Source organism: Pogona vitticeps, chromosome 5 (genome assembly GCF_051106095.1).
Source record: "Pogona vitticeps strain Pit_001003342236 chromosome 5, PviZW2.1, whole genome shotgun sequence".
Lineage (NCBI taxonomy): Eukaryota > Metazoa > Chordata > Lepidosauria > Squamata > Agamidae > Pogona > Pogona vitticeps.
This window is the reverse complement of record NC_135787.1, coordinates 159,648,429-159,662,300: the sequence shown is the minus strand read 5'-3', so window position 1 is coordinate 159,662,300 and position 13,872 is coordinate 159,648,429. Positions and strand designations below refer to the sequence as shown.

The 13,872-nt window shown below is 41.1% G+C and overlaps 1 protein-coding gene across 3 annotated transcripts in view; it reads left to right on the top strand.

The window, feature by feature from the left end:
* The first annotated feature begins 8,651 nt into the window (after window positions 1–8,651).
* Window positions 8,652–13,872, top strand: part of AGBL3 (AGBL carboxypeptidase 3) — a 41,216-nt gene continuing 35,995 nt past the window's right edge. For all 3 annotated transcript variants that reach the window (XM_073000211.2, XM_078376083.1, XM_073000210.2), the window contains exons 1-2: window positions 8,652–8,864; window positions 12,501–12,605. In XM_073000211.2, coding sequence (XP_072856312.2) covers window positions 12,540–12,605 — 66 coding nt within the window. In that variant the 5' untranslated portion in view covers window positions 8,652–8,864; window positions 12,501–12,539. The remainder of the gene's footprint in view (window positions 8,865–12,500; window positions 12,606–13,872) is intronic.

The following is a 13,872-nucleotide window of genomic DNA, read 5'->3' as shown; positions in this document are numbered from 1 at the left end:
TGTATTCCTGCCTCAAGCAGAGGGCAGGACTTGATGCCTTGTAGGCCCCTTCCAACTTCACTATTCTATGAGTCTATGATCATCTTTAAACCAACTGAGAAGAATGTTTCAAAGAATCTAAAGGAGGGGTGGGAGCTGTCTTTCCAGATATTACTGGACAGTCATTTCTCTCATCCCTAACTATTGTCCTTACAGGACAATGGTGGACGGTGGGCTTCAACAGCATTTGGAGGTTGACCTTTTCCATTCTTGGGCTAAAGCCTCAAATGAAATGTGGATTTGGTCTCATAACATAGGATAATGCCCAGCATGGATCAAAAGAAACAGGTAGAGTGCTAGCAGAATGTAGGAGAAACACATGGAATTCCAAGCTTTTGGGTCTGGTAGCTACATTTGGAATTTTGAAAGTGTTGTAGGTACACCTACAAAATGGCTGCCACCATGAGTATGGCCAGTCACAAAATGCCAGTTTCCTGGAGGGCAAAGGGGGGAATAAAACCAAAATCTAACTTGCCCAGCCACATAGTATAAAGCATAAATGATGCCTTAGCTCCAAAACGTAAAATCTTTGTTTGTTTGTTTATACCCCACCTTTCTCCTTTTAACTACCCAAGGAGGTTTACATCGTTAAAAGACAATATTAAAGCTAACAACATGAAGTATACAGATAGTAAAAAGGATCAAACAAACACCATATAAAAAATATAGGCAACACCAAACCACATTCAAAGCAGCAATAAGCTACAACAATCTATTTAAAAATCCCACCCAGGCAGCCAGTCACTCAGGGAAAGCTTGCCTTCTTTTGAATGCAGAATTTTCTGCATTTAAAGAAGACGTCAGCCTTATGCAGATGTTTGCCTGCACACGTGGATGACTAATTGAGTGCTAGGGACATAGACTGCTCCCAGAAATGGCCACTTTCCAACTTCCCAGAATTTCAGTCACTGAGACAGTAGGTCTGTATGACACAATTAGAGAGTGTCTACAGAACTATGTGCTCAACATATGAAGATCTGGTATACTTTTCCTAGATGCATGAGAATGTTCAGGAACATGGCTTACATAGGTGCACACCCATGTCTAAGACCCCATCATGCAGCCCCCAATGTCTTTAGACAAATGCCTAATGTCTAAAGCGATGGGTCTCAGAAGCAACTAAGAATGTGACTAGAATGCCAAACTGGATTGAGCTAAATTGGATTAGACTAAATGGATTGGTCACTTAAGGTCGCTCAGAGGTGCAATATGCCATTTGGGGCAATCCTTGCATCCACAGCAAGGACTGGAGGTTTCAGGGCAGGAAGCCCGCTGCACCTCAAGCAACGCTATTTAGTCTGTTTCTCCCTTTAAAGGAAAATGTAAAAAAAGAAGTAGTAAAATAAAAATACAAAAATACGAAAAGAGAGATCTCCCTCCTTGTCCCCTCCTGTACTCCTCTCTCTATGGGGCAGGAGGAGGAAGCTTTCAATTAGAAAACAAATCAATTGGTCTAGCTCTAAACACACACAGTAGCCCCTGACAAGGACTCAAAAAGATGTAGGTAGGCAAAGATAAGGGACAGGCTGGTTCTCAACTCCTTGTACCTCATGTGGTTGCTGGGAAAAAGCACAAACCATCCTGTTCCCAAAGTGGACCAAACTACAGGAAAAAATGTCCACCGGACCACACCCAAACTTGGCTAAGAAAAGATGGAATACAGGCCACTGTCTCAAATGTCAAATCACATATTTACCCTTCAGAAGGTACAACAAGATATTAATTTCACTGAAGAAGGCAAATGGCAACACTCTGGGAAATCCATCCAGTTGAAAAATTTATCTCCTACGTATCCACAACAAAACAAACAGAAACAGGTAAAACACACAAGGACACAGGTGCTCATAAGTCTGGCAAAACCAATATATCAAAATAAGGAAAACCTAGCAGTTCATGCACACATCATATCAAAATGAACAACAGTAACACAACCTTACTTTTTTATTTCTTCAGAGCAGCTGAGTAAACTTCAGAAAGATGTGCTGTCTGCAAAGTAGTAGATTTATTTCCTAAAAATGACTCTGAGATCCAGTTCAGTTTACATAACCTTGTTGATAAAAAATGGCACTGAAGGCTTACATTAGCCTCCATTAATTAATAAAAATTATTTTTAACTATTACACAGTTTAACGATCAGGAGGGGTAGTTACTTGGGCAGGCATCAAGTGGTGCATCTGTGGGCACATCACATTGGGGGTCGCAGCAATAAAGGATATAACGACACCAGGTCCTGTGCTTATGTAGAAAGGTGTGGGCTCCTGGGAAGTTAAATAGGTCAAAATAAAGAAAATAAAGGGAAACACAGGGCTGGGGTCACAAAAAGCTTCAGAAGCTTGGTTTGTCAATAGAAACTTTCCTGACTGGCTTCACAGAATGGCCAATTTTGCATTACCAAGCCATGTTTTCAATGCAGTTGAAGAGGACAACTTTTGGGGGAATGTTTGTAAGTTAAAGCATAAATTAAGAGACGTGCTCATTATTCTGCCCAAACTGACAGCAACCATATTGGGTGCCTAAGGAATTTATACAATATTGCATATTAGAAACAATACCATGTAATTACCGCCAGGCTCGGTGCCTTAATTTACACATTGCTTCACTCATCACAGACTAATTTCCTCTTCACCTGTTGCCATCATGTGGCCAATTTGCTTCATTACATTCATACTGGTGCACAGTATGTTATTCACTATAACTACTGTATAACTTTTCACCGTAACTATAACTTTTAAGATACAGTGTAACTGTCTTCAAGAATGACAAGCTGTATATTATCTCCCTGCTTATTTAACTTATATGCAGAATACATGATACAAAAGGCTGGACTGGAGGAATCTCAAGCCATAATTAAAATTGCCAGAAGAAATATCAACAACCTCAGATATGCAGATGATACCACTCTAATGGCAGAAAGGGAGGAGGAATTAAATAACTCTTAATGGGGGTGAAAGAGGAGAGCAGAAAAACTGGTCTGAAGCTCAACATCCAAAAAACTAAGACCATGGCCACTGGTCCTATCACCTCCTGGCAAATAAAAGGGGAAGATACAGAGGCAGTGACATATTTTACTTTCTTGGGCTCCATGATCACTGCAGATGGGGACAGCAGCCATGAAATTAAAAGATGCCTACTTCTTGGGAGGAAAGTGATGACAAACCTAGACAGCATCTTAAAAAGCAGAGACCTCACCTTGCCGACAAAGGTCTGCATAGTCAAAGCTATGGTTTTTCCAGTAGCCATGTATGGAAGTGAGAGCTGGACCATAAAGAAGGCTGAATGCTGAAGAATTGGTGCTTTTGAATTGTGGTGCTAGAGGAGACTCTTGAGAGTCCCCTGGACTGCAAAGAGAATAAACCTATCCATTCTAAAGGAAATCAACCCTGAGTGCTCACTGGAAGGACAGATCCTGAAGCTGAGGCTCCAATACTTTGGCCATCTCATTAGAAGAGAAGACTTCCTGGAAAAGACCCTGATGTTAGGAAAGTGTGAAGGAAAGAGGAGAAGGGGACGACAGAGTACAAGATGGTTGGACAGTATCATCAAAGCTACCAGGATGACTTTGACCCAACTCCGGGAGGCAGTGGAAGACAAGAGGGCTGGTGTGCTCTAGTCTATGGGGTCACGAAGAATAGGACACGACTAAACGACTAAAGAACAACAACAAAATTGTCTTCATTGATTAATATGCATGCTTCAGATAGTACCATTAAAAAAATTTATGTTATCTCTGCATCCAACATTCAGAAGTGGAAACAGAACTTAAAATTATAAGAATTCTTCCCTAGTAATTTTCAGCAAAATTTTGAAAGCAGTAAGACAAAAACAGGTATAATTTGGGTTAGAAGGTTAACCTCATTAATCTTTTCAGAATAGATCTTATGTCAACACATATTCAGACTAACTGGTTGAACACTGCAATTTTAACAGTGTACTAAATGTACTCAGTGTGCTCAATTTTAACATATGTACTCAATCCCCACAAAAGCAGGAAATAAATACTAAACTATTATAACAGGTAGATGCTAATGATGATTTACTGCCAGGTTCTACACCAACAGCTCCACACTAATGTTTACTAAATAATTAAATTTTAGTTTAGTGAGGCATAATGCCAAATATGCATCACATTTTTGCAGGTCTCAACTCTCCAGTAATAACCAAACATGCCGCTTATCCATTAACCAATATGACTGTTGGCACATTGTAAACCTAGTACTGTATATATTGCACAAGTGTTCCAGGCAGGGAAGATATAAAGTTGCATTATAAGCTTCCCTGGAGTGTATTAGGGCATTGCCATAACCATATCACTATGAATGCCACAAGGGTTAACAGAAATACTTTATGAGACTACACTTCACAGTTGTTCTCTGTACAACACTATCTGCCAATGGATGCACACATGAAAATATGTTGACATTATGCATTTCTAAACAATTAAAAGTAACTATACAGTATCTTCTCCAAAGCATGAGTCAAAGAGCAATATGTGACCTTATGTGTCTAAATACAACATTTCAAATACACACAGGGTTCCAAGAGAAATTATAACTTAGAATGTGGGCAATCACAGGACAAATTGTCACGTCTGCATGACAAACCAAACTGGAGCTTAATATTTTACTATTTGTATGATGTGTATGACTGTTGACTTAAATGCTTCATGGTGAATGAATACATTTTACCAGTTAAGCAACCTTTCCAGGTTCACAAAAATGTCAATGATTGTTTCAAGGCCTCTCTTTATCATTAAAAATTACTGCTGTCATGTTTCCCATGTGTTTCAATGCCCTACCTATGGGAGGAAGCCAGGCCTGTGTAGCTTCCAACTTTTCTCACCTGAATTGTTCTGTATTTGTTGCTGGCTATCCACAAAAACAGAAGCAGAAGTCATTCCCTGAGCCAAAGCCTTTGAAAAGAACAATATCTGAGAGATATTCATGTAAGATTATTCCTATTCCTCTATTTCATTCATACATTTATACAGCAGACCACAATGGTAAGTCACATATTTAAAAAACATTTTTCTCATCTATTATTCTCTCTCTCTCTCTCTCTCTCTCTCTCTCTCTCTCACACACACACACACACACACACACACACACACACACAGAGAGAGAGAGAGAGAGAGAGAGAGAGAGATTTATACCCTTTTAAAATCTCTTAGCACTTTGCTTTTGTTTTGTTTATTTAACACACTTTTGCTAACCTAGCACCATGCTGAGATAAAATAATTGAATTTAAGTGCAAGAAAATCAAGACAACTTGACAATAACATTCCATTTTCATTCAGAGACAAGACATGATATTTTAGGAAATAGTAAAAAGGACTACTTCTGTATCTTTCCTATTTTTATTCCTACTCTTCATATGTTTGGGTGGGATTTGAAACATTTAATTAGCGATAAAAGGCGGTGACTGATGACATCATCCATCTGGTGTGAGCACAGTTATGCCAACAGGATGCCAGCCATTATGTCTCTCTTATTCCCTTTCTTCATTCTTTCTTAGCATTTGTTAGAACTGTGAAATATAATTTATTTGTTTTGTTATTGTTGGCAGTTTAAGTAGACTTCATATTAGGTGCCCCCAATGCTATTAACATTGCCCATTATTGGGTGAAAATTATCTGGTATTTTTCTTAATTGCACTGTGGTGCTTCTGACAGGAAGGAAGGAAGGAAGGAAGGAAGGAAGGAAGGAAGGAAGGAAGGAAGGAAGGACCTGTTATTACACTTGGTCTGCATTAAACTACACAGATGATTTCTTCTTAACTAGAAATGATGGGCTGATAAACAATCAGTATGAAGCACAAAACATGACTGGCACTGGGAAATGAAACCCTTAAACTCAATTGCCAGTGCAATCATCAAAGAAAACACTGAATGCCAGCACAAATCTACTTGTCTTTTGTGAAAAAGGCAATCATGCCAAGAGTTGTACTGCTTAGGAGGAGTTCATCTGGCATGCTTTGGGGACTTAAACAGATTTTCTCCTTTGGGGGAAGGAAGGTTCTTGTGGTTCTCACTCTTCTTTCTCTCAGATTAAACAAAGCTGAGAGATTGTATCTCATTGTATATATTAATCAGCTCATCCATACAAGTTTGTATTAGTACCCAACTGTGTACAGCACAACAGTTTTTCCAAAAGGACTATGAGATAAAGCAGGCTACTTCTGTTTTTAGAAGTATGTTAAAACAAGAGGCTCTTTGGGTAAGTAGAAAGCACTGTTTAATATCCCAAAGAGTAAGTGACTGGTGTAACTGACCTTCCCATTGCTATGTTTATGTTAAAGAACCCTCCAAAATGTATGGAGTTGTGTTAATAATACAATTATCATTTTACGTATATTTCATTCTGTTCTTCCCCCATTACTAGAAGAAGCATACAAAAACGTCTGTGACTTGATTATTGTGCTCTAATCACAAGCTACATTTATGAAAGCTCATAACAAATCAAATTTTTCAGTCTTAACAAGTCCCACAAGAACCTCTCTTTTTTGCTGTAACAGACTAACATGGTTACTTCCATGGAACAACATTCTGTACGTGGTCATTAAAGCATAGTAGTAGCATGTATTTGTGTGCAAACCAAATGAATGTAGAACTGCTACCAAGCAGCACAGCTAGTACACTTCCCATTCATCTTCACTTTTGGCAGCTTCATGATGCTGTTGAACATCCGAGCAGTAACAAGAGCAAGGAGGTGGTAATGAGGAGGAAGTACAAATAGTTCTACACAAGCACATTCTGTTTCCCCCTCCTGTGCCTTGAGCCAAGCCAAAAAAAAAAAAAACTTATTTTCCATAGCTTGGCAATGGAGTGGCAACAATACCTCATGTTGAATTCAGAAGTGTAATGGAGGCAGATTGCACAGGGTTGAAGCCCCATGAGTTTCCAAGCACCAAGAATTGTGACATCATCTGCCACAACCCCACCCCTTCTCTCTGAACTTAGATCAGTGATGGTGAACCTTTTTGAGCCCTAGTGCCCAAACTGCAACACAGAACTTATTTATTTCAGAGTGCCAACACTGCAATTAAACCTGAATACTGAGTTTTTAGAAGAAACAACTGCCCCTGCACTGCAATGTTTAAATGCTCCCCCCCCCTTAGGGGCGGTATTAACAGTTAAATGCTTACCAGTCCTCCAGTCCACAATAGGGTTAGACTGGTAATGGCTGCCATTGCACCCCTATGCTGGACCACTGCACCAGCAGAGAGGAGTGCCAGCAGAGGATGGATAAGTGGCTAAGTTGACTTATGGCTCGTGTGCCCACAGAGAGGGCTCTGCATGCCAGCTGTGGCACACATGCCATAGTTTTGCCATCACTTACTTAGGTGGAGGAAGAAACTGATTTTTTTCCAGGATTGTTGAAAACCATCTCTATTGTAATGAAGTACCCGAGTATACTTTGCATTGGCAAAGCAGCCACCATGTTCTCTAGACTCATAAAGAGAGTATGGCTCAATAAGAAGCTGACGACACATACGAAGATCCAGGTCTATAGAGCCTGTGTCCTAAGCACACTCCTGTACTGCAGTGAGTCCTGGACCCTTTGTGCACGGCAGGAGAGGAAGCTGAACATGTTCCATATGCATTGTCTCTGATGCATTTTTGGTATCACCTGGCAGGACAAAGTTCCAAACAGAGTAGTCCTAGAACGAGCTGGAATTTTTAGCATGCATGCATTATTAAAACAGTGATGTCTACATTGGCTTGGGCATGTCGTGAGAATGGCTGATGGTCGGATTCCAAAAGATCTCAGGTATGGAGATTTAGTGCAGGGAAAGCACCACAGAGGGAGGCCACAGCTTGTGATACAACGACATCTGCAAGCGGGATCTGAAGGCCTTAGGAATGGACCTCAACGGATGGGAAAACCTGACATCTGACCGTTCAGCCTGGAGGCAGGCAGTGCATCACGGCCTCTCCCAATTTGAAGAGACCCTTGCCCAGCAGGCCGAGGCAAAGAGGAAGTCACAAAAGCAGCAAAACCAGGGAGCCGGACAGGGGGCAGATTGGATTTGTCTTCAGTGTGGAAGAGATTGTCACTCTCGAATTGGCCTTCTCAGCCACACTAGGCGCTGTTCCAAGTCCTCCATACAGAGCACGTTACCATAGTCTTTTGAGACTGAAGGATGCCTAACTAACTAACTAAGAAATGAATAGTCATTATCTTTACAAAAGACCTACACTTTGTTTGTTTATGTGGCTCAATTTAGCATTTTTGGACACTCCTTGAGGAATGGGCTCTGGGGACCGCCATGATGAGATTCATCCTTCCAAATGTACCACTAGGCCATGATTGAATTTATTTGGCTCAACCAGCCATTGGAGATGGAAGAAGCCTTCCAAATGGTTTGTACCAAAGACGGGAGGTAGGAGCACTGTACCAAATTGTCATGCAGGAGTTCTACAGGTGTGCAGAATATGCAACAAATTTGGAAGGGAGAGAACAACAGGAGAGGTACAATAAAGGATAAACCCTACGGGGCAATTACCGAGCTGCCAACCCCCCCCCCCCCAAAAGAGGCTCAATCTGGATCTGTCGGGCGGATGGGAGGGGAAGCTGGAGGCCGCAGTTCCACCGACGAACCGGTTGCCAGGGCAACGTCCTTTCTGGCCCTCCGCTTCTAGAATCCGCCGGGGCCGCCATCGCTGTGGAGGAGAGGCTGCCGAGGCCACGCCCTGGCGAGGCGTCGGTTTGGCTTCGCGGCTGGGCTTTAAGCCAAGGACAGGGGGGGTGAGGTTTAGCCATGCGAAGGTAGAAACCTGTCTCCCCCGCCCCGCAGCCGGGAAGCCGCGTTCACACGTGATCGCAAAGGTGAGGGAGGCGCGAGTGTGTCGGAGGGAGCGCGAGCCACAGCAGGTGAACAGCGCACCCACGGAGGCAACGAAAGAGGGGCTTGTCGCAAAAAACGTTCCTACGTCCCCTTTGGGAGATCCCGCGATTGTGCTAACTGGAGAGGCATGAAAAAAATGTCCAAGCTTTCTAGTTCTGCAAAAATCTTTGTCGAACAGAATATTAAATAAAGAGGGAGGGGAGGATGTTGCAAGGCGTGGAGGGTGTCTGCCTTTTGTTGGATGTGGCAAAAGGCAACAGGCATTTGAGTGCACACAACATGGCCAGAGGGAACATTTTAAATTTAAAGTACATCCACAGCCCAGAGTGTGTTTGAATAGATCATGGAAACTCAGTGAGGGAAGGTTTCTCCACCAGAATATCAGGAAAACCTTCCTAAATTTTAGAGCAGTGGTTCTCAAACTGGAGCCCCCAGATGTTCATGGACTGCAGTTCCCAGAAGCCTTTACCATTTGCTGTGCTGGCCAGGATTTCTGGGAATTGTAGTCCAAGAACATCTAGGAACCGAAGTTTGAGAACCACTGTTTTAGAGCAGTAAATGGCCTCATAGGGTTCCATGATCCTATGATTCAAACAATCAAGAAAATAGTGTTCCAGATGTTTTTCAACACCAGCTCCCACCAGCCTTGCTGATGGTGAGAGATAGTGGTTCCAGTCCCAATGGCACATGTTCTCCAACTCCAGACTACAGCAGTGGTTCTCAACCTACCAGCTACAAAATGTGTAATGTATTGGGAGCTACAGGTGAAGATCCTTTGTTAGATAGACTGCTTCCAGCTCTACTGAGATTAACTATGCTTGCTGAGCCAGTCAATTAGGTTACTCATACAGACTAGCAATGGGCCAAGGGAGTTTTTAGCTGTTGAATGTGGTTACTGACTGATTGAATGTCGGGTGTGTGCTTTGGGGAAGGTTTGAGTGTATAGAACAGCTTTCTGTGAGTGTTTGTAATGTCTCCTGCAAATAAAGAGCTATGCTGAAGTCATCTCCACATCTGAACCCACTACTTTACAAGATGTTTTGGACTTCAAGTGCCAGAAGACCTAGCTAGTAAGACCAGTGACCTGATTCTGGGAGTTGGAGCCCAAAGGTATCTGAAGCATCCAAGCTTGAGAGCCACTCTACTAGGACAGTGGTTCTCAAACTTGGGCTCCTAGAGGTTCTTGGACTACAACAGAAATCCTGGCCAGCACAGCAAGTGGTGAAGGCTTCTGGGAACTGAAGTCCAAGAACAAGCTGGATTTTGAAGGGGCAGAGGAACTCAAGACCAAATTGCTAACATGCACTGGATTATGGAGAAAGCCGGAGAGTTCCAGAAAAACATCTACTTCTGCTTCATTGACTATGCAAAAGCCTTTGACTGTGTGGACCACAGCAAACTATGGCAAGTCCTTAAAGAAATGGGAGTGCCTGATCACCTTATCTATGTCCTGAGAAACCTATATGTGGGACAGGAAGCAACAGTTGGAAATGGATGCAGAACAACTTATTGGTTCAAAATTGGGAAAGGACTACGACAAGGCTGTATACTGTCCCCCGGCTTATTTAACATATGTAGAATACATCATGCGAAAGGTCGGACTGGAGGAACCCCAAGCCAGAATTAAGATCCCCAGAAGAAATATCAACAACCTCCAATATGCAGATGATACCACTCTGATGGCAGAAAATGAGGAGGAATTAAAGAACCTCTTAATGAGGGTGACAGAGGAGAGCGGAAAAAATGGTCTGACGCTCAACATCCAAAAAACTAAGACCATGGCCAATGTTCCTATCACCTCCTGGCAAATAAAAGGGGAAGATATGGAGGCAGTGACAGATTTTACTTTCTTGGGCTCCGTGATCACTGCAGAGGGTGACAGCAGCCACGAAATTAAAAGACACCTGCTTCTTGGGAGGAAAGCCATGACAAACCTAGACAGCATCTTAAAAAGCAGAGACATCACCTTGCCGACAAAGGTCTGCATAGTCAAAGCTATGGTATTTCTTGTAGTGATGTATGGAAGCGAGAGCTGGACCATAAAGAAAGCTGACTGCTGAAGAAGTGATGCTTTTGAATTGTGCTGGAGGAGGTTCTTGAGAATCCCCTGGACTACAAGGAGAACAACCCTATCAATTCTAAAGGAAATCAACCCTGAGTGCTCACTGGAAGGACAGATCCTGAAGCTGAGGCTCCAATACTTTGGCCATCTCATGAGAAGAGAAGTCTCCCTGGAAAAGACCCTGATGTTGGGAAAGTGTGAGGGCAAGAGGAGAAGGGGACAACAGAAGATGAGATGGTTGGACAGTTTCATCAAAGCTACCAACATGAATTTGACCCAACTCTGGGAGGCAGTGGAAGACAGGAGGGCCTGGCATGCTCTGGTCCATGGGGTCATGAAGAATCGGACACGACTAAACAACAACAGCAAATATATTTATAAATGTTTTTTTTAAAATCTGTTGTTTCATCTGTTGTAAACCACCTCAGGTCCCGTATGGGTAGAAGGGCAGCATATAAATAATTTAAATAAATCTATCTCTTGCTTTGAAATATTCACTCTACATGCGGTCAAGTCAGGACTGACTTGTACTGACAAAAGGGCATTCAAAGTATGTGAGGTATTTAAAGAGTGGTTTTATGAGTGCCATTTCACCCAGAGTTTCCATGACCAAACTGGGATTGACACCCAAGGTCTCCTGAATTTTAGCCACTCACCCTATCCATTACACCACCCTTATTTATATTTCAGTAAATCAGTAAACCACAACTGCTCCACATCTCCTTCTGTTGTTATTGCAGTCACTGTGGTATTCTTAAATGTGCTTTGTATAGATCACATACCTTGTTGCCCAAATTTGGGGGGGGGGGCGTGTCCCCAGGCCTGTTGGCTTCTCTGCTCTTTCCTACCATGATGGTGGTAGTTGGGAAGATAAATTCACAAATATTTCAAAATGTTGCATTTATTGAATTTGTTTGTCTTGCTGAGGAAAATAGATCTTTAGCTGTGTTGTCCTGCTGCAGTCTTGGGTAACCAGGTATTATTGGACTGCAACTCCCAGAAGCCTTCACCACTAGCTGTTCTGGCTGGGGTTTCTGGGAATTGTAGTCCAAGAACATTTGGGTTACCCAAGGTGAATAAGCACTGGTATAGAACACAATGATTTCTGTCAGAATAACTCACAATGGAAATAAATTGGCTCTCTCTCTCTCTCTCTCTATGTATTGATCAAGAGCTTGTCACGACTATTCTGTCAATATCATATTTGCAAGAAAATTATATTGTACACAATCTTGTTTAAAGGCTGAGGAAAGCAGTCAGTCCTATCTCCTGACTGTGTCTTTTGTTCTCTCCTGCACTTCTGAGGCCTTTTTAAAATAGGCATTTAATGTGTCATTATGAAGTGGAAGAGAAATTATAATTTAAGTATTTATAATAAAATGGTAATCACAAAATAAATGGAGATTGGAAAGAAATTTAAGCTTTGCTTAATTATATGTTGGCAAATGATAATAACAGAGCTAATGCACATTTGAATTAGGTGTTAATAGAAAGAATTGTAGGCTGAAAAGCATGGGTGTACACCTCAAAGGATTAATTTTTGTATATTTCACAGTCTGTGAAGAAGAAATAAAAGGCCTTGTTTTAGGAGATTATGTCCGAAGATTCAAATAAAGAAAAGCAGCAAGTGGAAGTATTAACAGATGATTATTACAATTCGGTATGCTTTTTCCTCAGTTTTATACTTTCTTCAAACATGTGTTACCTATGACTACTTACCAGAGTTTAAACACCTGAATATAGTCCTTATAAGTTTACATTGTACTTGTATAGTAGTGTACAGTATATCATAACAGTAATTATTTGTGTCAAGTAATATGTACTTTATCTGCTTTATTGCAGTGTGTTACTGCTGTCACATTTTATTTTCTTTGTCCCTGAGTACAATGTATTGTTTAAATACATTGTACTCAGCTCTGATAAGGGAACTATCATGAAGTAAGTTACACACCACTGAATTTAACACTGCTGTGATACACCCTATTCTTTTTATGTTTCACTCTTAGTGCATGGCTGTGTAAGAACTTACTTGTCACTTTTAAAAAGGGGGCTGGGCTAAACATTGCTACTGACTATTAAAGAACATTTCTAGCCACTTTAGTCTGAGATATCCTCTTCCATTGAAATCTCCCAGTTTTACAACAGGGATTATTCTGCTTTAGGAGTTAACATTTCTCCTAGAGATCAGTTAATTCCATCAAATATTTTAAATGTATGGACAATTCAGGCAAGCAGGTAGTATTGGAAATTAGTTACACTGTAGGAAATTTACCTGGTATATAGATTAGGCATTATTTTCTACTTTGATCACAGCCCAACATCCCACACTACTATGCTCTTTGTTCAGATTACACCAGGATTTAATCTGATAAATGCTTGTACATAAATGCTCCCCCGCTGGGCATTTTTAAGAAACAACTAAAAACATTGATGTATAGGCGGGCCTTCCCAACAGAAAACCCTTGACGATCTTTTTTCTTATTCTGTTCTTTATTTTTTTTTTATTTACGTTTTTGCTGTAAAGTCTTAAAATTACATTGTTGTTTTTACTGTAAGCCGCCTAGAGTGGTCTAATATGATCAGATAGGCGGGATAGAAATAAAATAAATAAATAAATATAAATAAATTGTCTTTAACAATGTACATCTGGTTTTGTATTTTACATGCTTCCTTTTGTGATAACACCTCATTCTTTTTTGTTTCATTCTTATTTAGTGTGTGGTTATCTAAAAATGCAATTGTCAATTTTTTAAAAAGGCTAAAATATATCCGATCTGCAGATTTTAGATGCACTCAAGTCTTCAAACAAAATACAGCAGTTATGTATTGCACACTTTGTGCCTGCTCTGAGTTAAATCATGATTACTGAAACCATGGTGCACCCCTACAGCACCTAAGGAAGGGGACTGGCTGTTCCATCTATGTGT